Below are 23,612 nucleotides of genomic sequence, written 5' to 3' on the forward strand. Positions count from 1 at the left end.
GCAATTTAGCAAACATTCTCCAATAACAGGTTCCTTTTTTTTTGGTACCATTTTTCTGTGTGCATTTGTCTCCATAGTTCGTTGTTTTGTGTTTTCACCTGTACAAGATGACACTGTTCAGTTGTAGTACATTTTTCCTTTACAATTCATCACTTTAGTTTGCACTAACAAATTCATTGTGGACCAAAGCGTCTGTAAATGAATAGGCCTACATGCTAATGTAATGTAATCTGTCATTTATTCATTAACTGTAATGTGCATGGTACCAATAATTTTTTACTTCTTCAATGAAATGTAAAGTCCTTTGGCCTTCCATTAAGAGCAGGCTGGATGTCTTGTCTCTTGACCCATGTTAATTATTGTAATACAGAAATGCTACTGTAGTTTTACTCAGCATGAACTTTTCAATGATACTGAAAAAATATATTGTACTGATGAGTTGGGAAAATGAATTGAATTTTTTAAACCTGGAAAGTTTTAGGATTTTGAAACTTTTAAAATGAAAATAAGACAAGAAATGTCCCCGCTAACAGGGAATGTTTTCAGAACTTTGGGAAATATTCTGGCAAGGTTCTCTTAAAGTTTTCTTCCAGTAACATTAATAGAATGTGCATTTAAAGATTAATAATGTCCTCAAAATGTTAGCACAAAAACATTATAATATATCGTTCATGGAACATTTTTACTGAAATGTTTTAGTCGGATGTTCAAATAACTTTTTTTTATTTTATTTTTTTTATTAAATGTTAGCCTACTACTCGTTTCTGAGAAAATTTCAACAGTATCATTCTCATAATTTTTGAAACATGATAAAATGTAATGTTTCCTTAACTTTTGTATAACCAAGCAAAAGTTTTTTTTATTATTATTATTTACTTTTTTAATGTTCTGAGAACATCCAGAAACAATGGTATCATGACTTGATGAGAACGTTCGCAAACCGTTCTTAGAACATATTTTTTTAGTTATTCTGAAATTTGACAATTGAGTTTATCACTCAGATTGAAATGCTGATAAAGTTCTACACACATGGTCTGATGCTTTTGAAACCATACAATCAATACAAACTTGCAATATAAAATCCAATTATGAATTGTTTACCCTTGTGTTTGCTCAAGCATCCAAAAATCCATCATGGCTGGACTGCTGAGAAATCTGATAAGAGAATGATCTACTAAAACTGTTATGATTGGATGATCACTATGCAGAGAACACAACTGTAGAAGAGAGAGCAGACTATTACATACACTGAGATAAAGATTCAGATAGAAATACATCAGGTTTATGATTATGAATAGCAAAGACACAAGTGTTTCTGTAGAAAGAGAAAAAAGGACTTCCTTAAAATATGTGTGTGTGTGCATATAATGAACATATTGATGTGGTGTAATTTGTGGGAGTATGGGTGAACAAAAAACTGTCCTTCGATGTACAAATAGGGAGATTGATGTCAAAGCGAAAATTTACTCGAATTAAGAATATAATACGCATTTGTTTTGTTCCCTCTTATATGAGATGTCTTTCTGCAGCGACTCTTCACACTCCGGTTCAGTTGGTGGCAGTGATGAACCAAAAGAACAAGAAGAAGACTATTTTAGCGAGGGATAATTTCTCGCGTTCTCATTGGTCACTTGTCACACAGCCTAAATCTGATTGGCAGCAGCATACACCGCGTTGCCAGCGTCATAAACTGAGCATTTTATCCCCTGTAAACATAAAACATTATAAACAGCATCACTGATTTATTTCCCAAGCTTTAGCAAAGACTTCTAAAGGTAAGATTTATTCTTCAGGAAGTTTTTCGTCATCATTATTAAAGTGCTGTTCTGTCATTGAATCATAAGAGATGCTGAAATTGATGTAACGTTAGCTTAGATATATTTCAATGCGTTTTCAGTGTGTTAAAACACCAGGTGAAAATGCATTAGAAAAGACGCATTTGAGAGGGATAATAAATTGTTTCGAGACGCCTACAAGACGTGACTCGGCCAAAACCCTGTGTTTACAGGGCCAGTGTTTCAATTTTTCACTTGCCATGTCAAAATTGTCACTGTCTCAACCACAAAAGCGAACAAAAAACCTGGGCCCATGTAAATCGCTGCATCCACGACGCTAGAAACGTCGTTTTCTTTTGGCCTCATTATTACAAAATGCCTTTATGTCGAAAGAAATATCTTTCGCTCTAATCGGTACGAGGTATTTTATTTAAAGGGACAGTTCACATAAAAAAAAATATTCTGTTATTTACTCGTATGTCGTAAATAACTCTTATGGCGTCTACCCTTATGCCGTTTCTTACCTAAATATGCTATTCTTCTATTTTGAAGAATGTTGGTAATCAAACCCTGTTGGACTGTTGGTTACCATTGACTTCCACTTTATGGACATTATTTTATGTGCCACAAAATATAAAAATTCATCAAGGTTTGGAAAGACATGAGGGTGAGTAAATTATGACAGAATTAAAACATTTTGATGAACTATCCCTTTAAATCAATGGTGTTCACAACATTCATTAAAGTAGTAGAAAACTACTTTTAAGATGACTAAAATATCACGCTATAGGCCTAAGTAATTTTATCTCACGATAAGGCTGTATCACAGTAGTTAGTTTTGCTGCAAATTGTTACATTGTCAAAATTTTAGATACTCATGAAACTTCACAATTCTTGGTACCAACTTTGATAACACCGCACAGCGAATTATAGGCTAACTAATGTAATAAACTATACTATACTAAAAAAAATGACCAAGGATTTATTGAAGACAAGTAAACAGTCAATAACAAATTCAGATGTGGTTTTCTCCAGTTCTGACTGATTAGTTCAAGTGCCTACTTGGGTAACATTTTTGTTTTTGATGGTTCACTTAAACATTCCACTAACTAAGTAACTTTGCTAATCTAACCCTCATTAGAGTATTAGTAGACTGTCTGTCTGCTTAATATCTGCTAAAACGTATTATTATTTTCATGGTGCCCCGCCAGACATTCTACTACGACTAAGTAACAATGCAACTACCGGTACATGTCAACTTCCATTCCACAACCAGGCCTCACATCTAACCCTAACCTAATAGTATTCTAAAGTCTACTAATAACTTAAGTCTACTCTAATGACATGTAGTTGTAACGTTACTTATAGTAGTAGAATGTATAAAGTGGACCATTGAAATAGTGTAACCCATCCTTGTATGAAAATCTTCTATATCCATATCTTTCTTACGTCCATGTCTTCTTTACAGATGTCTTTTCACGCGGGCCGCGGATGCCCATGGGGAAGACCACCCGCTCCAGGCCAAATGTACCGGCCCCCTCCACCACGCTATCACTACGACCCTCCAGCTGCTCCCGGTCCTGTCTATAACCCTCAGGGAGGCAGTGGCTACATGCCACCTCATCCTGACTTCATGCCTTTCCACTTCCCTCCACCATCACAGGGTTCTAACGTTCTGCCCCAATGTCCCTTACGCCCACCGGTCTTCCCAGATCCGCCCCCTTTTCCTCCACCTGCTCCTCGCAGCTCAGACGGCTCGGCTCCCGTCCCGGTTCAGAGCTCTTACCCCTACATGATGTCCACCGTCCCCCCTCCACCGTTGCCCCCTCAGCCCCCATCAGTGCCACCTTCCATGCCCTACTCGCCATCATATCCCATGAGCTACCCTCCACAGCCACAGCTTCCCCCTCCACCCAGTTTCAACCCATCTTACGTGCAGCCCGGAGGTTCCTTCAAATCTGAACGCTCCCGCCCGAACACTCAATACAAGACGGACACATCCTCCCGCTCGCCCGAGAGACTCCGTCACCATGACGATCACCGGCACAGAGGCCACAGCTACGGAGGATATGGAAGTCGACATAACCGTGAGTTTGGAGGAGAGAAGCGGGACCGGGACAGAGGGTGCAGTTCAGAGCGCAGGCGGTCAGACAGCCCACGGTGTAAAGCGGACTACGATAGAGGGCGCGTTCCATCAAGACACCGCAGCAGGTAATGCGCTTCACTGCTCTCTATTAATATTTTTTCTTGTGCCTTTCATTTTGAAAGTTGCTCCCAACAGTAAGTGGTGAGACGACATCGCAGCAGGTAATGCGCTTCACTGCTCTCTATTAATATTTTTTCTTGTGCCTTTCATTTTGCAAGTTGCTCCCAACAGTAAGTGGTGACACGACATTTGGGACCCACAGTTTTTATGTTTAAACACCAGTTGTGAGTCATTAGTACACTACCGTTACTGCATGAATTTTTTATTTATGCAAAGAAAAGAAGTATTGCTTGTGTCATCTCTGGGTCCTTTTGACACTATTACAGGTGACCAAGTAATGACATCTTGTGTGTGATTTCAGTTGTTTAAACCCCTTCAAACACACACATACTCACTTTTATAGACTTAGTTTAATAAGTACTTTCGCTGGGTTGTCTGTTCCGTTATTTTTTACCACAGTAATATTGCCTTCATCCACCAGAGAACGATATCGCCATAGAGACGAGCCAGGTTCGCCCCCCTCAGACAGACACAGGAAACACATTCACAGTCGCTCAGGCAGTCGAGAGAGAAAGCGCCGGCGTGTGGAGGAGGAGAAAGAGAGGAGAACAGATGGAGCCTCCAGCAGTCGAGAGAGATCTGTGAACTCTAGCAGGAGTAGAGAGGCAGAGGAGACGTCCACTGACCGCCACGAGGAGGAGAAAGGAGAGGAAGAGTTACTCAAACCTGCCTGGATCCGCTGCACACATGCTGAGAACTACTACTCCAATGACCCAATGGACCAAGTGGTAATCACAGGAGTGAACTATCAAAATATCAATGATTTACTTATAGAGACTCATTAAAGGAGTAGTTCACTTCAGAATTAAAATTTCCTGATAATTTACTCACCCCAATGTCATCCAAGATGTTCATGTCTGTCTTAAATCGTTCATGTCTGTCCGTCGAAAATAAATGTTTTTGAGGAAAACATTCCAGGATTTTTCTCCAAATTGTGGACTTCAACGGGAACCAACGGGTTGAAGGCCCAATTTTCAGTTTCAATGCAGCTTCAAAGGGCTCTACATGATCCCAGCTGAGGAATAAGGTTCTTATCTAGCAAAGCGATCTGTCATTTTCTAAAAATAAATATATATTTAACCACAAAAGCTCGTCTTGCACGTCCACGTAATCACGATGGAAAGGACAGGCGGTAAGCTGACGTAGGCGGAAAATGAAGGGTAGGGCAAAAAACTCCATCTCATTTTCTCCTCCAACTTCAAAATCGTCCAACATCGTTGTTTTACCTTTTACTTATTTATTTATTTTGGAAAAGGCTTTTGACTTAGTCTTTGCACATTCGCTTTGTAAACACTAGGTCGGTACTTCCGCAAGCGGTCACGCGTGTCCTTTCAACGTTATTACGAAATGTGTGGCACATCACAGCTAGTGCAAGAGGAGCTTTTGTGGTTAAAAAGTATATAAATGTTTATTTATTTTTTTAGAAAATGACAGATCGTTTCTCTGGATGAGACCCTTATTCCTCGGCTGGGATCGTGTAGAGCCCTGAAGCTGCATTGAAACTGTAATTTGGACCTTCAACCTGCTCCACTATATGGAGAAAAATCCTGGAATGTTTTCCTCAAAAATATACATTTCTTTTTGACTTAAAAAAGAAAGACATGAATATGTTGGATGACTTGGATGTAAATTATCAGGAAATTTTCATTCTGAAGTGACCTAATCCATTAAACAAAATTACACACTACACCTTTAAAATGTGCACTATAGATGATCCAGAAGAGTTTTGTACCAAATATTGTGATGGTGTTGTGACCAAAATACATCAGATACTTTGACTTCAGGAGCTCTTACTTATCTTTCACGTGTTATTATTCATTCATAGGGTGACTCTACAGTCGTGGGAACCAGTAAGTTGAGAGATCTGTATGAGCGCTTTGAGGAAGAGCTTGGCCGAAGGCAGGAGCGGGCCAAATCCACCAGGCCTAAATGGGATCCACCCAAGACCAAACTGGACCAGGATCAGGGTATCGTGTCCCAAGATTTTACTATTTCAAATGTGCACAGTTATGTACATAATATAACATAATATGGCTCAAATCCATTTCTAAACAACTCGGTTCCATATATAGTTTCCATACGAAATATTTATTTTATAATTCATAATATTGTTTATTCCATTTTTTATTTCAATCTGTATGTAAAATAAAGCAAAAAAAAAAGCAAAAAAAAAAAAGGTTTTGCTTGATTTGGAAATGTAGTCATTTGAAAGCCACAAGCATAGTCGAGAGGAGTAAAACTTCCCAGTGCTGTTATACTAAGGGTGTTGAGGTGAAAGGTGAAGACATGACTAAGTGGTTCATATGGACTTCAAAACCGAGTGAGGGTTTCATCCTGTCTGTTAAAGGGTCATGAGACCCCCTGTCTCAGCACCAGTTGCTACAAAAAGTGCTACAATCCACAAAAAGGCTTCTAATTCAAACAGTTTTATTTAACTCAAATTAAGTTAAAGCATCAAAGCTTCCCTCACACTGCAATTTACCATTACACGCAATAAATTTGAACGTTTATTTTATATGGTTTTGTAAGCTCACCGTAAATTAAACATACTTTACTTATCATGTGACAACTACAATTTAATGCAAAAATAAATGCACATCTGCTCACATTTGTACTCTTCATTGAAAATAAATGAATTTACTGTTGCATCTTTAATAACTTTTGAGGCCTATTTTGCGCCGTTTGATTGGATATATCATGGAGCCATAAAGACCGATTGCAGCCACAATGTGGATGAATTGCATTTGTCGAGGACTCAGGGTCTATGGAAGAGAACTTATTACTCTTACAAAGCAAAAAACAAACACTCATTTTGATCCGTTAATGCACCTCTTACAGACACCAATGAGTCATCGATGTAATATAGGTGTAAGAAAATATCACATCCTGTGGCGCTAACAAGAAGATTTTAAACCTGGAAAATGAAAATAACACTATACTTGTTGAACGTCTCTTCACGTCCTGATAGCAATCAATAATTAAAGTTGTCTGAATATTTAAACAAATATGTATGTATATCTTCTTTGGAAGTCTCAGGACCAAAAAAGGTTTGTCCAATCATTGCGAAACTGCACAGCCTAGCTTTAAAATTAAACAATTAAAACTAACGGATGGTTGTTACATGGTCTTCTGTGATGTGCAACACACATATCCTTATTAAAGTTTAGTGTTTCATGACCTCTTAAGACCTTAAAGAATATTATCAACGTTTAAGCAGATGTTTAGGACAAGAGATTGTTTAAGATGAGATTTTATACAATCAAAAATGGCATGCTGTAAAAGATGATTGTCTGTTTGTTTTAAAAGAAGAGAGCTCCAGCGAATCAGAGTGTGAGTCTGATGGAGGTGGTAGCAGCTGCTCCAGTAGCTCTGACTCTGATGTGTTTGATGTCATCGCTGAGATCAAGAGGAAGAAAGCGCACCCTGACCGCCTCCATGAAGAGCTGTGGTATAATGACCCCGGACAGGTATGCTTCACCTTCACTGCAGACTCTTTGCTGAGAAATTTTGGTTTTATTGTATGTTTTGCTCAAATCCATTTTATAGGGGTCATGAATTGAGAAATCAAAATTTCCTTGATCTTTTTGACATGTAAGAGGTCATTGTACTATAAACATATCCTGTAAGTTTCAGAACTCAAAACTTCCTCGTAAGTAAAAAAAAACAGCTTTTATTGAAACAGAGCTCCTAGAAGTAGACGTTACAAGACGTTTTGCCAAGTTGTGGGAAAACATAGTCTTTGCATTGCCCTTTTTGTGATTCTAACATTAAGAAAATGTTTCAACTATGTAACAAAATAAACACCTTTCTATATTGTCTTTGTTTAAACACTAATATAATAACTACCTTACAAATACTTAATTAATTACCAAGCTGTTGCAGACTGGAGTATCCTTAGAATTTGATCTGTAGGTTGATTAGTTGGCTTCCAATTCAGGATCAGACTTTGGTGGTTGCCATTTTCAAAACAATTCCCCGTGTAATGGTGGGAATGTTGAAAATAATTTTAATATGCAAAAATTATTGTTACCTAATCATAGCAGTGGGTGTTTACTTTCAAAACTTGTCAAATGTGGCATCAAAACGGAGTGTCAAAAATTAGACAGAAAATAGCATATTTCTTCTAAATTAGGATATTTAAAAAAATCTTGCTAACATTATAAGAGGACCTCCAAGAACATTATAAGATTTAGAAAAGATGCTGTTCATGACCCCTTTAAACTAGTGATGCATCAAAATTAAAATAACTGAAACCAGGCCATTCTGGACACTATAGGCCAGAAAATGAATCCAGAAATACTAATTAAAATTTTGGAATACCTAAACAAATTCTATTAATATTATATTTTTTTATCAATAAACACTTTTAACTGACTTGCTCTGCAAGGATCTCTTTAAGCAATATTAAACATCTATGCCACAGCCAGTGATGTTCACTCAGAACTGATTTCAAATCTGGAGAGGAAAAGTAATCTAAAGAGTTGCTGAATTAACCACTAATTCTAAATTGTTTAATGTAAGTGTATTTCTATGGTTTAAAATGAAGTTACATGTATTCTTATTTTCTTGATCATATGCTTAAATCTCAGATGAATGATGGACCATTATGCAAGTGCAGTGCCAAAGCCAGACGAACTGGAATTCGACACAGTATTTACCCTGGTGAACAGGTATAGGCCTACATGCCTTTATTGAGTCACCTCATCTGTTTTAAAAACCTAGTTTAGAATTCGGTTTGACGCTGTCATATGCATTGAATGTTTCTGAAGTTTAGAATTAATAAGACAACTGGAAAGGAAAAAAAACTTCTGTAAAATATATGTAAAGCGCAAACAAGATGGGTACTGGAGAGAGAAGCTTTAGAAGCCTGTGCTGAGGAGTTAGAAAAAGATGTAATATTCTGAAATGATACAGTTGTGAACCCTTAACAATGATCTAGATTTTTACATGAATGGGCTAAATGATTGCGAGACAATGATGTACCTAGGATTGCGAGCACTTGGTAGTAAATATTCTCACATGTAGTACTTTGGTTGAACAATGCATCGCTCGCCTATCAGCATAGGCTTGCTGCTGTAGTTGGTGTTACCGGCCGTACAGCGATTACATTACCTGGGCACTGCCCCACTGCCGTTTTTCTTTTTTATAGAAGTAAAAACCGTTTAGTTCAGTTAGATAATCGGATGCTACACTTATAAACTTAGCTGCAGAGTTGCAGCACAGTGCAGCAAGTTTCGGATTTCACTTATGTTGTGTCCGTTTATTTCTAGGATACTTCACAGACTTTTAGCTCTTTTTTTTTTTGTCTGATGTTAGACATTGTTGCCTTTGTTAATTTTCACTGGTGTATAAAACAAATACAATAATTTAGGAACTGTTCTCATTTTATTTTAGATGTGTAGCTATATGAAGAATTTGACATGCAGTTGTAAAAAATAACTTTTAATGTAAATTCTAGACATAATGGTGATTACAGTGTTATCATAATTGTGCTGTTCTTGGTATTCAGGTTTTTTCTGAGAATAAAATGTTGTGTTTAACCCCAGCAGCATTTTGAAATGTCAATCATCTGTCTGGGATATCAAGCTGATTGGATTGGTGATTTTCTCTCTCTCTTACAGCCGGTGAAACAGTGTCGTCCGATGAATAACAATGCCGGCAAGCTGTTCCACTACAGAATAACCGTGTCCCCACCTACCAACTTCCTGGTAGGTTTCTGTGCTGTCTTAAAGGGTTAGTTCACCCAAAAATGAAAATTCTGTCAATAATTACTCACCCTCATGTTGTTCCAAACCTGTAAGACCTTCGTTCATTTTCGGAACACGAATTAAGATATTTTTGATGAAATCCGAGAGCTTTCTGACCCCCCATAGACTGCAACGTTATCACCACTTTCAAGACCCAGAAAGGTAGTAAAGATAGCGTTAAAATAGTCCATGTGACCTTGTGTTTGTTTTTTTGGGCATAAAAATAGTATTCTTGTCACTTCATAAAATTGAGGTTGAACCACATGGACTATTTTATCGATGTCTTTACTACCTTTCTGGGCCTTGAAAGTGGTGATAACGTTTCAGTGTATGTGGGGTAAAAACAATCATGGCGTGCACAGGCGGATAGGCGGAAATCGTGCTATACGACCGAAACGGGCACTTTTGCTTTCACGATTAAAGGGGCAGGGGCTCAAGCGCCCCCTGTGCACACCACTGGGTCAGAAATCTCTCTGATTAAAAAAAATATATCTTAACTTGTGTTCCCAAGATGAACAAAGGTCTTGCGGGTTTGGAACAACATGAGGGTGAGCAATTAATGACAGAATTTTCACTTTTGGGGGAACAGTCCCTTTAAACTAACAAATTCAATCAATGTTTTCAATGTTTTATGTTTTCATATTGTTTCTACCATTCAATGTAACCGTTGCTCTCTCTTTCAGACAGATAGACCCACGGTTATTGAGTATGATGATCACGAGTACCTGTTTGAGGGCTTTTCCTGCTTTTCTCACACACCACTTAATAATGTAAGCATACGACTGCTGCATGGTTGCATTCAAACTAGATAACCACATGATCTACTTATGTGGTTTATGTAATAGTTAAAAAAATAATCTAACTTTGTCATGATATACACAAGGACAGCAGATGAGCCATGCTCTGACTGTCAGAAAAGCAAACTCCACTAATAGTTATTACATCAGCAACACATAAGAAGTTTTTCTGCTTATGACTAGTCCAACAGCTAAAATAACTCTTGATGCTCTAGTTCATCATTCACTCATTTATATGATATTTCAAACTCGTATGACTTATTTTCTTCTGTGGAGCACAAAAGAAAATGTTTAGTAGAATGTTTGCAGTGCTTTTTGGTTCTTGCATACCTTGAAAAATTCTTCTGTTCTGTAGATCTCTGATTTTAAACTTTTGTGAATGGATTTTTTGTAGAGGGAAGTGTGAAAAGGAGGTTCAGTGGCAATTGACAACATTCCACAGATACTGTTGTATATCATCAGTTGTATTTAAGTTCATAAACTCAAAAGTGCTTATGGAGTAAAATCAGTATCGATGGGGGTGAGTGTTGATGAGATTTAACATGCCGACACGTGTTTTCCTCCCCGTTTTAGATCCCTTTGTGTCGGGTTATTCGCTTCAACATTGATTACACCATCCACTTTATAGAAGAGATGTCACCTGAGGTCTGTTATCAAATTTGACACTGTCCACATCTTCTCCAGTTCAAATGGTTATAATTTGTTATAATTTTCTCTTTATATATACAATTAACATTCTCATAATGAAACAAACATATCTTGACACTTTTAACTGTTAACAATTATTAATGAAAATGAATTTTATGGCAGTTTCATTTTCTTGCTGTCCTTACCGATCACTTTGTAATTTGAGTGCTACTTTAGACATCTTGGTTGTTTCTAGCACATGTGAAGTGACCCAAATGCTCTGCTATTGTAATGTGTTTGACCAGAACTACTGCGTTAAAGGCCTGGAGCTGTTTTCCTCATACCTCTTTAAAGACATTTTAGAGTTGTACGATTGGAACCTCACAGGTAACAAGCACATGCACACAGCTATACATAAACACATTATTGGCCAGGGGTGCAAACTCCTGCCATATAGCCATAGTAATATAGTTTTGCTGTCATACAGGTCCTGAAGAAAACGGCCCCTCAGATTGTCAGAAGTTTCATTTCATGCCACGGTTTGTTCGGTTCCTCCCAGGTGAGTTTTAAATGCCCCTCTCTCCATTTGATTGATGTTGCTTTGTGATTGTGTCAGTCAAACAGCTTGTTAAAGTGGGCAAATACACTACAGCTGAAAGTGAACATTTCCTCATATGCAGATGCCAAATGATTGGTAGATGGCTGATTTAAAAGTCTTAAAGAACAAAATGTAATTTTGCTAACCATTTAAAAGACATTTACTTGATTGATTTTTATTTATTATTACTGGCATTCTTTAAAAAAATATTTTTAACAATTTATTTGTGTGAACTTATGACTTAAATGGAATGACTAATGACAGAAGCAATGTAAAGCTGCTATCCACTTTGTAAAATAAATGAAAAAGTTAAATAAAGATAAATAAAATAAAAGTTTTTATGTAAAAATGTTATTAATTTTATGATAACCCTGCAAAGCAGACTGTATCATATTTGATACACAAATTTCTAAGGCCTCTAAATTCTCAACATGTTCTACTACAAAACAATCTACTACATGCCTTCTGCTGTCTGATTGATAGCAAAAAAAGCCTTTAGTATAATTATAAAAATGTCCTCAGTCAGGTCGTGGTACACATGTCTTTTTGCTGTGAAATCTTTACTGATATTTATAAAGTAATCAAGAATATATTTTATAATTTTAGTATTATTTCAAGAGAAACACTTACTAAACTGAATTAACTTGGATTTTCTTGATTATCCATACATTTTTTTTTAGAGAAAAACATTTAAAATTTTAAGTGTCAAATATAATACCACAGGCTTTTGAGGAATGTTCAATCATCATTGAATTGCATTGCATTATAAAAAAAATAAAAAATTAAAAGTTGTAAACCAAACTATATTTAAGTAGTTTTACAGTAAAATCATAGTGGTGGAGATTAACCTTTAAGGGTGGTTTGAAACTGCCATACGCTGATTTCACGTTTTTGAAATCGAAAGTGAGGCTCCGGTGGGAAGAACCCCGGAAGTAACGATAAACAACAATGCCTTGGATTACCAACCTGAAGCTGCTGCCGCGATTTACACTATTGGATGTTAATATCCAATATAGGATATGTATATAGTTCATTCCTGCTTCTTTTTTTACATTCTGAATTATATATAAAAAAAATATTTTATTTATAAATTAATTTCACTGTATATAATCTAAAGTATGAAAGAAATGTATGTACATTTTTAGAATTGACACAACATCATTAAACACAACAATACGCCATCGCATTCACGACTCTCCTGTGATTAAAGGCGACACTTCCGGTTTTCTTCCCACCGGAGCCTCGCTTTCGATTTCAAAATAACGGCTGCGTGAAATCAGCGTATTGAGCACCAGAAGAAGAATATGATTGAAAATGAATGTGGTGATTTATCAGCGAGCTGCATGTAGTTTTCTTTTGACACTCTCAGTGCTTTATAAAGCGTTACAGTGAATCATGATGTGTTGTACTGAATTAACCCATCAGCATATTCATTGTATTATCTCCTTTTGAGTGCTGCTGGGGAAAGTAAATAAAAATAGTAAATGACAGATTTTTTTTTTTTTTTTTTTTTGACATGGTAGTAGTAATTAGTAAGATTCTTGTGTAAACACCAATGAGCTTTTATACAAATGAAACCCACTGTTTTATTCAAACTCGCATGTAGAAATTTGGTTGCCAATTCAGCTTAATAATGTACATGTCCACACAATGTGTTTTAAAATATTGTTTAGGGCCCGAGCACCACTGTTGTGAAGGAGCGAATTGCTCCGTTTATCATAAAATTATAATCCATTTTACAGTGGTTTCCCTGTCTACTCATGTGTGTCAGATGGAGGAAAGGAGGTGCTGTCAATGCACCAGGTGCTGCTGTATTTGCTGCGCAGCAGCACGCCTCTTGTTCCCGAAGAGGAGATCGCAAATATGCTACAGTGGGAGGAGCTGGAGTGGCAGAAATATGCTGAGGAGTGCAAGGGCATGATTGTCACCAACCCTGGCATGGTAAAACACATTTACACAAACATGGCATGATGTCAAGTCAGGAGCAGACTGAATATTTAAATGCCTCTGTGAGATAATGGCACAGAGGAAGTCAATTAACCTTTTTTTCAATGTGATGAAAAATTGTGGAATAAAATAAGAAATGGGTGAGATGCGCATCTCACTGTGAATAGTGTCAGAATACACTGACATCAGTAGCTAAAAACGTTCTGCTTAAAAGATTCTGCGTGTCAAAAGTGTGCATTAATGGCCATCCACTTTTTCAGTTTAGTTGGTCTGGGAAATATTATTTTCATCTTTTCAAATCTTTTGGTGCATCTCAATCATCTCCTTAGTTCAGTAGTCAAGGCACTGATTATAGTGTCGGCCAAAATAGTCCCTAAAAAGTCCCACAATGCACCCTGAAAACCATACATTTTTTAAAATTGTGAACTTAATTTGCATAATGAAATGTGAAAGATGTTTTTCATACAAACCATTATTTAATTATATTTCAGCATAAACATACATCGATAGACAGGTCTAGCTAACACATAACAAAGTATTTATCATATTGTACTTTAAATAGCATAAAAAAATGATGTCAGAAAGATCTCAGTTCTGCTGTTGTTTATAAATACCAGTAGTGATGTTGCACATTGAGGGCATTGTCATGTTGTGGGAAATAGTCACTGAGGTACCAATGTCTAGTGAGCCGGCGTTTTATATTGTCCTTACCAGTGCCCGAATTCGTGAACATGATATGCTGCTTCACGGCCTATCAAGCTAGAGAGCTGATTGAATCGCACCCTTTGTTAAAGCATTATGAGCTATGAACCAAGCCAATCAGCAACGAGGTGAAAAAAGTAATACAAAAAGAACTACTTCAGTGAAGGAATTAACTACAACCCCAAGCATTGCGAATGGTAATCGAATGAAAACTGATGGTGAAATTTTCATGGGAGAAGCTGTTTACCGCAAGGCTCTTTTGGTGCAATTTGCAACCTGACTCTTGCAGTCTATAAGTTCAATACCGCTGTCATGTCTTTTAATGTGTTTTTATGTGTGTGCTTATACTCACACAGAAACCCAGCTCCGTGAGGATTGACCAGTTAGACCGTGAGCAGTTCAACTCCAGTGTCATCACTTTCCCCATCATTGTGCACTTTGGTATCCGACCCGCTCAGCTTAGCTATGCCGGAGACCCACAGTAAGTGTGACGAGCACTCGCTACTTCTCTTCTTGCTTGTTAGGTTAACTTCTGATGGTAAGGGTTTTCTGAAGTGTTTCTTATAATTAGGGATGTGCGCCACAACTAATTTCATTAAAGTTTAAACCGAAATTTTGCAGCTGATTAGTCTAACAAACCCCTAGAAGAAAAAACTGTATCCATTTGAAATGTCCTATTTAATATGAATCAAACAGACAAATCCCACACTGAATGCCACTGAAAAATAGGCCCTAAATAGTTCATAAACATAGTTTCCCTTTCAAACCTGTATACAATTTCATACTTCTATTGTCCCTCATAACCGGTAGTATACCAAGCCTATACGAAAGTTCATCTTCTGAGTGAATATTTATCTTGAGCCCACCGCAAGCTGCACAGATCAAATGCATCCAACTCAAACCTTTTTCAGTTCAGGGGAAAAAGGGAAGAGTTAAAAAAAATATTCAGTTATCTTAGGCCACATTCCCAGTGTTTTTGACCCATCCAGTATGATTATAAGATAATCATTAGGAGTATGTTTTAAAAAAAAAAAATATTATTGTGACCTTATTTTGCTCAATTTATAATAATATTTATTTTGCTTTTGTGATAATGCTATTCTGTAAAATAAAAAAGTGTTTATAAAAATCATTTATTTTGCAGTACAGCTGTAAAATTACAATACTAATATTTAAATAAAATCTTCAAGCTTTTATTTTGGTGTAAAACTGCAAGGAGCCCTTAAAGATTCTCTTTTGTTGGCAACAAGTTTATAAACGCCTTTCATTACTAATCTGTGGGAATTGCATGTTGCACTCCCAAATGCATGTTATAAGCAACCCAAACTCAGTAACTCTGCTCTGTGAACAGACATCCTGACACTGGATCATGAGCTGCTTGTGTTTAAATGAACACAGTGCTGCACTTCACTCTGAAACACTTTTATTTATTTTATAAAAGGGCAGCCTAGAAGTATAATTTGATAATTTCACTGTATAATTTCACAATAATGATTTATGGATTATAATGATGAAATAGATTAAATACTGCAGATTACTGCTTTCATTGCAGGTATCAAAAGTTGTGGAAGAGTTACGTGAAATTGCGGCACCTGCTGGCCAACAGCCCGAAGGTTAAACAAATTGACAAACAGAAGTTAACGCAAAGGGAGGTAAGTGTCTGCATGTGCTGTTTATGTATTTAGAAATAGCTAATGTGACAGACGCATTCAAATAATAAATATGGCCACGATGGAAGGGTAGCATGATTTACTTTAATTTTTTTAATAGAAATTCTTTTTTTTTTTAAATACCACATCAAGGCTGTGCATTAAGTGTAAGTACATTGTCTTAATGGTGTGGATACTGTGTCCAAAAACTGTGATTTACAGGAAGCTCTGCAGAAGATCAGGCAGAAGAATACGATGAGAAGGGAGGTCACAGTGGAGCTCAGCAGTCAGAGTTTCTGGAAGACTGGTATCCGCTCTGATGTCTGCCAGGTATACACACACACTCCCATACAGTGTGTGAGCTAGGGATGTCAAAATCAAACGTTGAATTTTTCTCCAGATAAACTTGCACATTTGAATTTAAGAATTTTTTTTTTTAATAGTGAATAATAATACAATTCTTCTTCACATTTTGTTATGTTGCAGCTCTATGCTAAAATGCTTTAAATTATTAGTATTTTACATTATATGGAGTGTAGATCGTTGTGAGAATCGGCAAAATGTAAAAAAATGGTGGTTCCTGATTAAGTTCACTATGTCACTTTACTCATTATTGTGCTTGTCTCAAAATTAAAACCTTAAAGTAAAAAAAATCTATAGGACAACTACTTGATTGGCATTTCATTGCAATTGCGGACTGTATTATAAATATGCATGAAAAAAGACAAATGATTCATCATTCAAATCTTGGTAGTTGAGTTATCTGTGAATTGAGCAATATTTAAATTATTGCACTAAATATTTAAATCAAAGCACATAAATAATGATCTGGACCAAATATTTGTCCATATTATAATATTTATAATATTATAATATTTTATTATTCTGTTTTATTGTAGATATTCAATGTGTTGTGCAAAACACTTTTCCTCGCACATGCTGTTGTCTTAAGAGTGTTCAGAGGACTTAGGTTTTGCTTTTTTTGCAGCACGCCATGATGCTTCCAGTTCTCACCCACCACATCCGCTACCACCAGTGCCTGATGCATTTGGACAAGCTGATCGGTTACAAGTTCAAGGAACGATGCTTGCTGCAGGTGAGAGAAAGTGTAAAGACTTTTGTAGGTTTGTTTTTCTTCCTGTAATATTGTGTGTTTTTAGTATGTCCAGGAAAATGTCATAGTTCTTGGGCATTATATCCTTCTACAAAATTGTGCTTATGGTACGTTTACATGACAACGATGTACTAAAAGTGGAAAAGTTTTTCCTTTGTGTTTTTCTCATACAGACGACAATGTTGCCAAAATGATAAAAACAGTGTATTATGCATGCCAGGCCAGTAGTTGGCATTCAGTAGTTGGTCACTCTGTGAAGAAGCTACTCACCTATAGACTAAACACGTAATACTTATGTGTGTGACGTCACCGTTTTCTCAAATTCATGATTTTGTAGTTTGCAATAATGGTGTCGTTTTTAAAAACTTGCACTTTGAACCCCGTTTTCAAAAGTTAGCATTTTCAGGCCCTCAAAACACTGTTGTTGTGTATATGAATGGCCTAAACACATACAAATTTCTGTTATTATTTGAAAACGGTGGTTTTGTAAATGGCCCCTTAAGCCCCTACACACATCTGTGAGTGCGTTCACACACATCCCGTAATTTTTAATTTTGGAATAAATGTAAAAAATGCTAAGAAAGTACCAACTTGATGAGAAATAAACTTTTAATAAGTATAACATTACATTAGCAATGTTAAAATACAAAATAGTACAATATTTGCTGTTTTCTTGATAGTGTCTGGAATGTGGCCTAAGTCTTTGATAGACTATAAAAAGACTAACCCCTGGACTAAAATGCATGTTTGAGTTGTTTTACCTGAAAGAAACTTACACTGACATCTTAAAATATGTCGGTGTCATTGTTTTGTCTCAAGATGCACATCAGTAATGTTTTTTTCTAAGGCTAATTGAACAGCTAATTGAACCAAGGCCTAATCCGTGCTTAATCTAAGCCTCTGTCTTTGAACTAAACACCCAACAACGTGTTAAGAACTGAAAACTGTTCTGCAGGATCAATGTAATTACTACTATGTGTTAGCATTTAGCCTTGCTTTAAAGTGTCTAATGGCCATAAAAGTTAATTAAAGCACACTGTGTTCAACAGCCTGTGCTGTGATTCACATCATGTATTATAATTCTCACTTTGTTTCTCTTTTGCTTTTCTTTCTTGGTAAGTTGGCAATGACTCACCCCAGTCATCATCTTAATTTTGGGATGAATCCTGACCATGCTCGCAACTCTCTGTCCAACTGTGGCATACGCCAGCCCAAATATGGAGACCGGAAAGTGCATCATATGTACATGAGGAAAAAAGGTTTGCAAATCTCTCTGTTCATGTATGTGAGAGCATTTTTTGGTAGAAGTCCCACTCTGCTGACGGTTCTGTCCCTTTTCCATTAGGAATCAACACCTTAATCAATATTATGTCACGGTTGGGCCAGGATGACCCATCACCCTCCAGGTTTTTTTTATTTCTTTTTTCTTTTTCTTTTTTTGTGAAAGAAATGTATTTGTTGTAACTTTGTCCATGTAGTGTTAATCAAATTTATATGTTTTGTCCATGAAAAGGCATTATAACCATTATAACAACTCAAACAAGCAAATAGGTGTATTTTGTAAATGTGTGATCCCGGTGTCTTTAACAGAATCAATCATAATGAGCGGTTAGAGTTTCTTGGTGATGCAGTTGTTGAGTTCCTGACCAGGTGAGTTCTCTGACCTTTCATCATTGCTATAAATCTGTGGCTACATAGAGCATTCTCACTGAGTTTAACTTTTTAAGTGATTTTGAAGTCTTTATGATTTTAGAGCTGTTGCACAGATTGCAATCAGTCTGTTGTTCTCTCAAGCTTTCGTTTGTCTGCCTGTTGCAAGTCTTATATTTGTCATACTGTCTTTTCCAGTGTGCATCTCTACTACCTATTCCCAAGTCTGGAGGAGGGAGGACTCGCCACATATCGCACAGCAATCGTTCAGAATCAGCATCTTGCTATGCTTGCTAAGGTGACTGTTTACTAGATGTTCAAAGCTGTGCTTTTGGAGAGAAAGTGTAATAAGTATGTTCGTTAAGCCTCTCTCAAAAAACACTCTGTAAGGCCTGATTTCACAGACAGGGTTTAGATTAAGCCCGGATTTGACCTTTTCTTGCTTCAATCAGCTGTTATTAACATGCCTTAAAAAAAACATTACTGAGGTGCATCTTGAGACAACAATGGCACTGACATATTTTAAGATATCTCAGTTAGGGATTCACCCAAATGTAAATTCTGGGCAGAAACCGCAAAATCTGGATGTTCTTGGCAGAGAACCGAAATCGAAACCGAAAATGCTTTTTTAAAATTATTTATTGCTTATTTAAAATTAGCTGATTTTTGTATAATTGTATTAATGTTAGACTTTTTAATGAAATTCAATAACTTTAATGAATTTTAATTGGAAGGCATTGGTGAGTGCATTTTTAGCACATAATTTCATATTTGTGTTTATTTAATTTTTATCATTGTTTTGAATCCCCAGAAATTGGAGTTGGATCGGTTCATGTTATATGCTCACGGCCCTGACCTTTGCCGAGAGTCAGACCTCCGACATGCTATGGCAAACTGTTTTGAAGCCCTGATAGGTAAGTGCTTTCTCATGCATGTCTTTCTTTATTTCATACTGTATTTCAACACACTAAAGGTACTTGATGTGCTTGTTAAAAAAAAAAGTTAAGTGAATTAAGCCGCACAAAAAAAAGGTTACACATGTATCTGTGGTTCTGTGAACTCTGGATCACCGCCAGAGGCAGTGCAAATCACTAGTGAGGGGTTTTTAATCCTGGACCTGGGGACCCATCATTCTGCACATTTTGTTTGTCTCTCTTATCTGACACACTTAGGCTATGATCTGATTTATGCATTTTCTTTTTTTGGCTGGTCACGTTATTTTTTTAAATGTTGCCAGTATCCGGTTCGAGTCTGAACAGGTCACAATCCTGAACTGACCCTCACACGCAAAAGAACAATAACAAAGACGGCACGCTGCATGGAATTATACTGAAGTAAACAGAGGTTACTTAAATCAACATTTACGTGTTCATATATAAGGTGATGTACCGCGGATGTGCGCCGGCTATAAGGAGGAAGCAGACGAGGATGAGAAGTTTTTCTCGTACAGATTTTACTTACATTTGGTAACACTTTATTTTACAGTGTCCTTGTTACAAATGCTACATGTACTTACCATAGTAATAACAGTAAATTATGCATAATTACATGCAACTAACCCTTAACCAAATCCTAATCCTAACCTAACCCTAGAGTAAGTACATGTAGTTGCTTAATATTACTCAGTACTTAAATATATAATTACACTGTAACAATGACACTTTAAAATAAAGTGTAACCTTACATTTTTGTTTGTATAGAGTTGTCTCTGTAATATTTATTAATATTACAGCTCACCATCTCTCCACTGACTAGCTTGGCTCCCGTCCGACCAAAGAACCACCAGTATGTAAAATGTGTGCAGAATTGTGACGAATGTTGATCTAGAGTCGCATGAATTCCGGTATGACTGTTTAGACTGAGGTCGCATTGCAAAACATCAGACCTGTATCTGATTTAGGACCACACATAGAAGTGGCCCAAATCAGAATTGAAAAGATCAGATTCATGTGGTTTGTGCTGTTATAAAAAAAAATAAAAATAAAAACCTATCTGAGTCTATATGAGCAAAAAAATCTGACTTGGGACACTTTTGCCTGCAGTCTGAACGTAGCTCATGAACATTCAGTTCATGGAGCTGTTACCTAATACCAGGTGTGTTAAAAAAGAGACATACAAAATATGCAGAGCTGTTGGTCCCCAGAACCAGGATTGAAACCCACTTCACTGGTGGATGATTGAAGTGCCAGCTAGATAGGTCGAGAAAATATAACAACAAAGTCACGACTGATTATAGCACAGCCTACATATTTCCACTAAAACCTGATGGGAACTTCTAATACAATGTTGTCCTATTAGTAGTAGCAGACTTTTCTTCTATAAATGATTAATTATTCATTACAGCAAATGTGGTATTTAATTTAAGCCTAAAAGTTGTAGTAACCCTTTACAGAAAGGTTGCATTTGTTAACATTTGTTTATGAATAGGCTAATTTCTTAACATTACTAGGTGTATAGGTTAACAACGCTTCTTGGTTTAATTTGTATTCTACTCAGTATTCTACACTGAACTGTATTGTATTGAACTGAACTTTTTTCCTCATGTACATATGATGCATGTAAGTTTGGATGAGTGAGAGACAGTCTTTATTGAATTCATCTGTTTGAAGATAGTGAGGTCATTTCCAGAGCAAAATGAATATTCACTTTTCACTGAATTTAAAGATTGTGGTTTTTAGATCTATACTTTTTAAATGTTTTTAAAAGAAGATTGTTTTGTGTTCACCAAGACTGTATTTATTTAATCAGAAATAGTCAAAGTATTTTGTATTTTTGTAAACAGTCAAATATTATTTCAATACAAAGCTACTCCAGTTTTCAGTCACATGATCCTTCAGAAAACATTCTAATACCAGATCTAATACATTCTAAAACTGTAGAAAATCCAATCTGATTTGCTGCTCATAATTTTATTATTTTCACAGTTAAAGAAAAAATGTTTGTGCAACTAAATGAAGGGTGTTTTTTGGGGATAATTTATTTGAAATAGAAATATTGTCTCTATGGTCACTTTGATCAATTTAATGTGTCCTTGCTGAATAAATGTATCATTTCTTTTCTTTTTTTTAAATGATAGAGATCCCAAACTTTTGAACGGTGGTGTATTTGTTTAATTTTTGTTTGAGTAAACTTGAACTCTCTTTGATCTTAAATTTGATTTGCTTTAGCAGTAAATGAGTTTTTTTTTATTTAATTTTTTTTATTCAGTATTTCTTCTGTGGTAATTTTTTATTCATTTTTAGGGGCCGTTTACCTAGAAGGTGGTTTAAAGGAAGCCAAACTACTCTTTGGGAGACTGCTGTTCAACAGTGAGGTGAGTTTTTTTTGGTTTGCATTAAAAACAAACATTTATAAACTTGGATTTACGTAGTTTTGATTTCAACACTGGGGGGTTGAAGTGTGAACCGTTTAACAGGTTCCCAGGGCATGCTTCCTTGTGAGGTTTATTTGTTTGTTTTTGCAAAATGGTCTTTTGCAAAATGGTCCACACATTGGAAGTTGGTTGATAACATGACTGCAATAAACTAATAGCATATAGTTAACAATCACTTGTTTACAAAGTGTCATGGGAAGTCAAACTATCTTTACTTAAAATGTTCTTATACTGAACATGTTAATTTCCTGTCATCTCTTGGGATATCTGAAAGCAGATTTTTCCTAATATCTTTCAGTATTAGCAGGACACATATTGTACATATGGAGAATAATTCAAGAAGGTCCATACTTTAAAGCTCTTGAGTCTTGATTCTAAATCTAACTTGTACTTGGCCTTATGAAAAAGTAACCGTTCTTGTAATTGTTTATCCATAGCATTTTTTACAATAAGGATACAATTAGTCTACAGGCAAGACCACTGATGGCTCCTTATTACCAAGCTTAGGCCAATGTTAACTTTTTTCGTTCTTTTTTTTTTATCTATAGCATTTGTTATGAAAAACAGCAACCTACGTGTTTAGAAACTATAGCTAACAACATGCCACAGTTTTAATATAAATCTTTTGTGAAAAATCTATTCCCTTAACAGATTCTTTGGTTTGACTTTATTTTGATGGTTCCTTAAACACATTCTGTTGACTATAAGTAACGTTGCAACTACATGTCTACTTACTTTCATTAGTGTGGTAGTATAGTATTAGTAGACTGGTAGGGTTAGGGATAGAATGAGTTGATATGCAGTTGCAAAGTTACTTAAAGGCAGTAGAATGCCTGTTGGAGGAGCATGACAATAAAGATTTAGCAGATATTATGCAGACAGTCTATTAGAGGGGGGGATTAAAGCTTAAAAAAATCATCCAAGTTTGAAGGATAGTCTATAATAGTTTTATAACTTTTTGTCTCTCTAAAATATTTTTTTCCTACTTCAGAAGTTATTTCTATATTGGGGTTTTTCTCCTACCCAGACTCTTGAAACATCCCCAGTATAATTTGTAGTGTTAACATACTTTTTATAAGATGTAAAAAGAAAACAAATCATGTCCGTATGGTATTTGCAGACCCCCTGTGATGGATATCAAGTTTTTAATGTTGTTTATATGTCTATGTGGAGTCTCAAAAACATGGTTTGAAATCATTGGTGTTTCTTACATCACAAACTACCTTGTAAACAATCACGTCAACGTGCCGGCGGGCTCTAGCATATTATTAACTATGCAGGGGAGTCTCAAGTGAAGCCAGGTATATTTTTCTGTTGATATGAAAAATCAGGTACATTTAGCAATATAGCGGGTGAAATATGTATAT

At 36.2% G+C, this 23,612-nt stretch overlaps 1 protein-coding gene across 2 annotated transcripts in view; it reads left to right on the forward strand.

Moving 5' to 3' along the window:
• Positions 1-1,622: 1,622 nt before the first annotated feature.
• Positions 1,623-23,612, forward strand: part of drosha (drosha ribonuclease III) — a 36,474-nt gene continuing 14,484 nt past the window's right edge. Inside the window, exons 1-22 of one of the 2 annotated variants that reach the window (XM_082152684.1) lie at positions 1,623-1,775; positions 3,244-3,986; positions 4,463-4,769; positions 5,867-6,008; positions 7,348-7,508; positions 8,631-8,711; positions 9,663-9,749; positions 10,472-10,558; positions 11,159-11,230; positions 11,518-11,599; positions 11,700-11,771; positions 13,582-13,751; positions 14,816-14,940; positions 16,012-16,111; positions 16,331-16,438; positions 17,097-17,204; positions 18,343-18,481; positions 18,568-18,628; positions 18,813-18,872; positions 19,071-19,170; positions 19,684-19,786; positions 22,115-22,185. In XM_082152684.1, the coding sequence (XP_082008810.1) occupies positions 3,244-3,986; positions 4,463-4,769; positions 5,867-6,008; positions 7,348-7,508; positions 8,631-8,711; positions 9,663-9,749; positions 10,472-10,558; positions 11,159-11,230; positions 11,518-11,599; positions 11,700-11,771; positions 13,582-13,751; positions 14,816-14,940; positions 16,012-16,111; positions 16,331-16,438; positions 17,097-17,204; positions 18,343-18,481; positions 18,568-18,628; positions 18,813-18,872; positions 19,071-19,170; positions 19,684-19,786; positions 22,115-22,185 (2,979 nt within the window). In that variant the 5' untranslated portion in view covers positions 1,623-1,775. The remainder of the gene's footprint in view (positions 1,776-3,243; positions 3,987-4,462; positions 4,770-5,866; positions 6,009-7,347; positions 7,509-8,630; positions 8,712-9,662; positions 9,750-10,471; positions 10,559-11,158; positions 11,231-11,517; positions 11,600-11,699; positions 11,772-13,581; positions 13,752-14,815; positions 14,941-16,011; positions 16,112-16,330; positions 16,439-17,096; positions 17,205-18,342; positions 18,482-18,567; positions 18,629-18,812; positions 18,873-19,070; positions 19,171-19,683; positions 19,787-22,114; positions 22,186-23,612) is intronic. The other variant, XM_082152685.1, reaches the window with a different exon arrangement.

This window comes from Leuciscus leuciscus, assembly GCF_965113295.1.
Source record: "Leuciscus leuciscus genome assembly, chromosome: 21".
Taxonomy (NCBI): domain Eukaryota; kingdom Metazoa; phylum Chordata; class Actinopteri; order Cypriniformes; family Leuciscidae; genus Leuciscus; species Leuciscus leuciscus.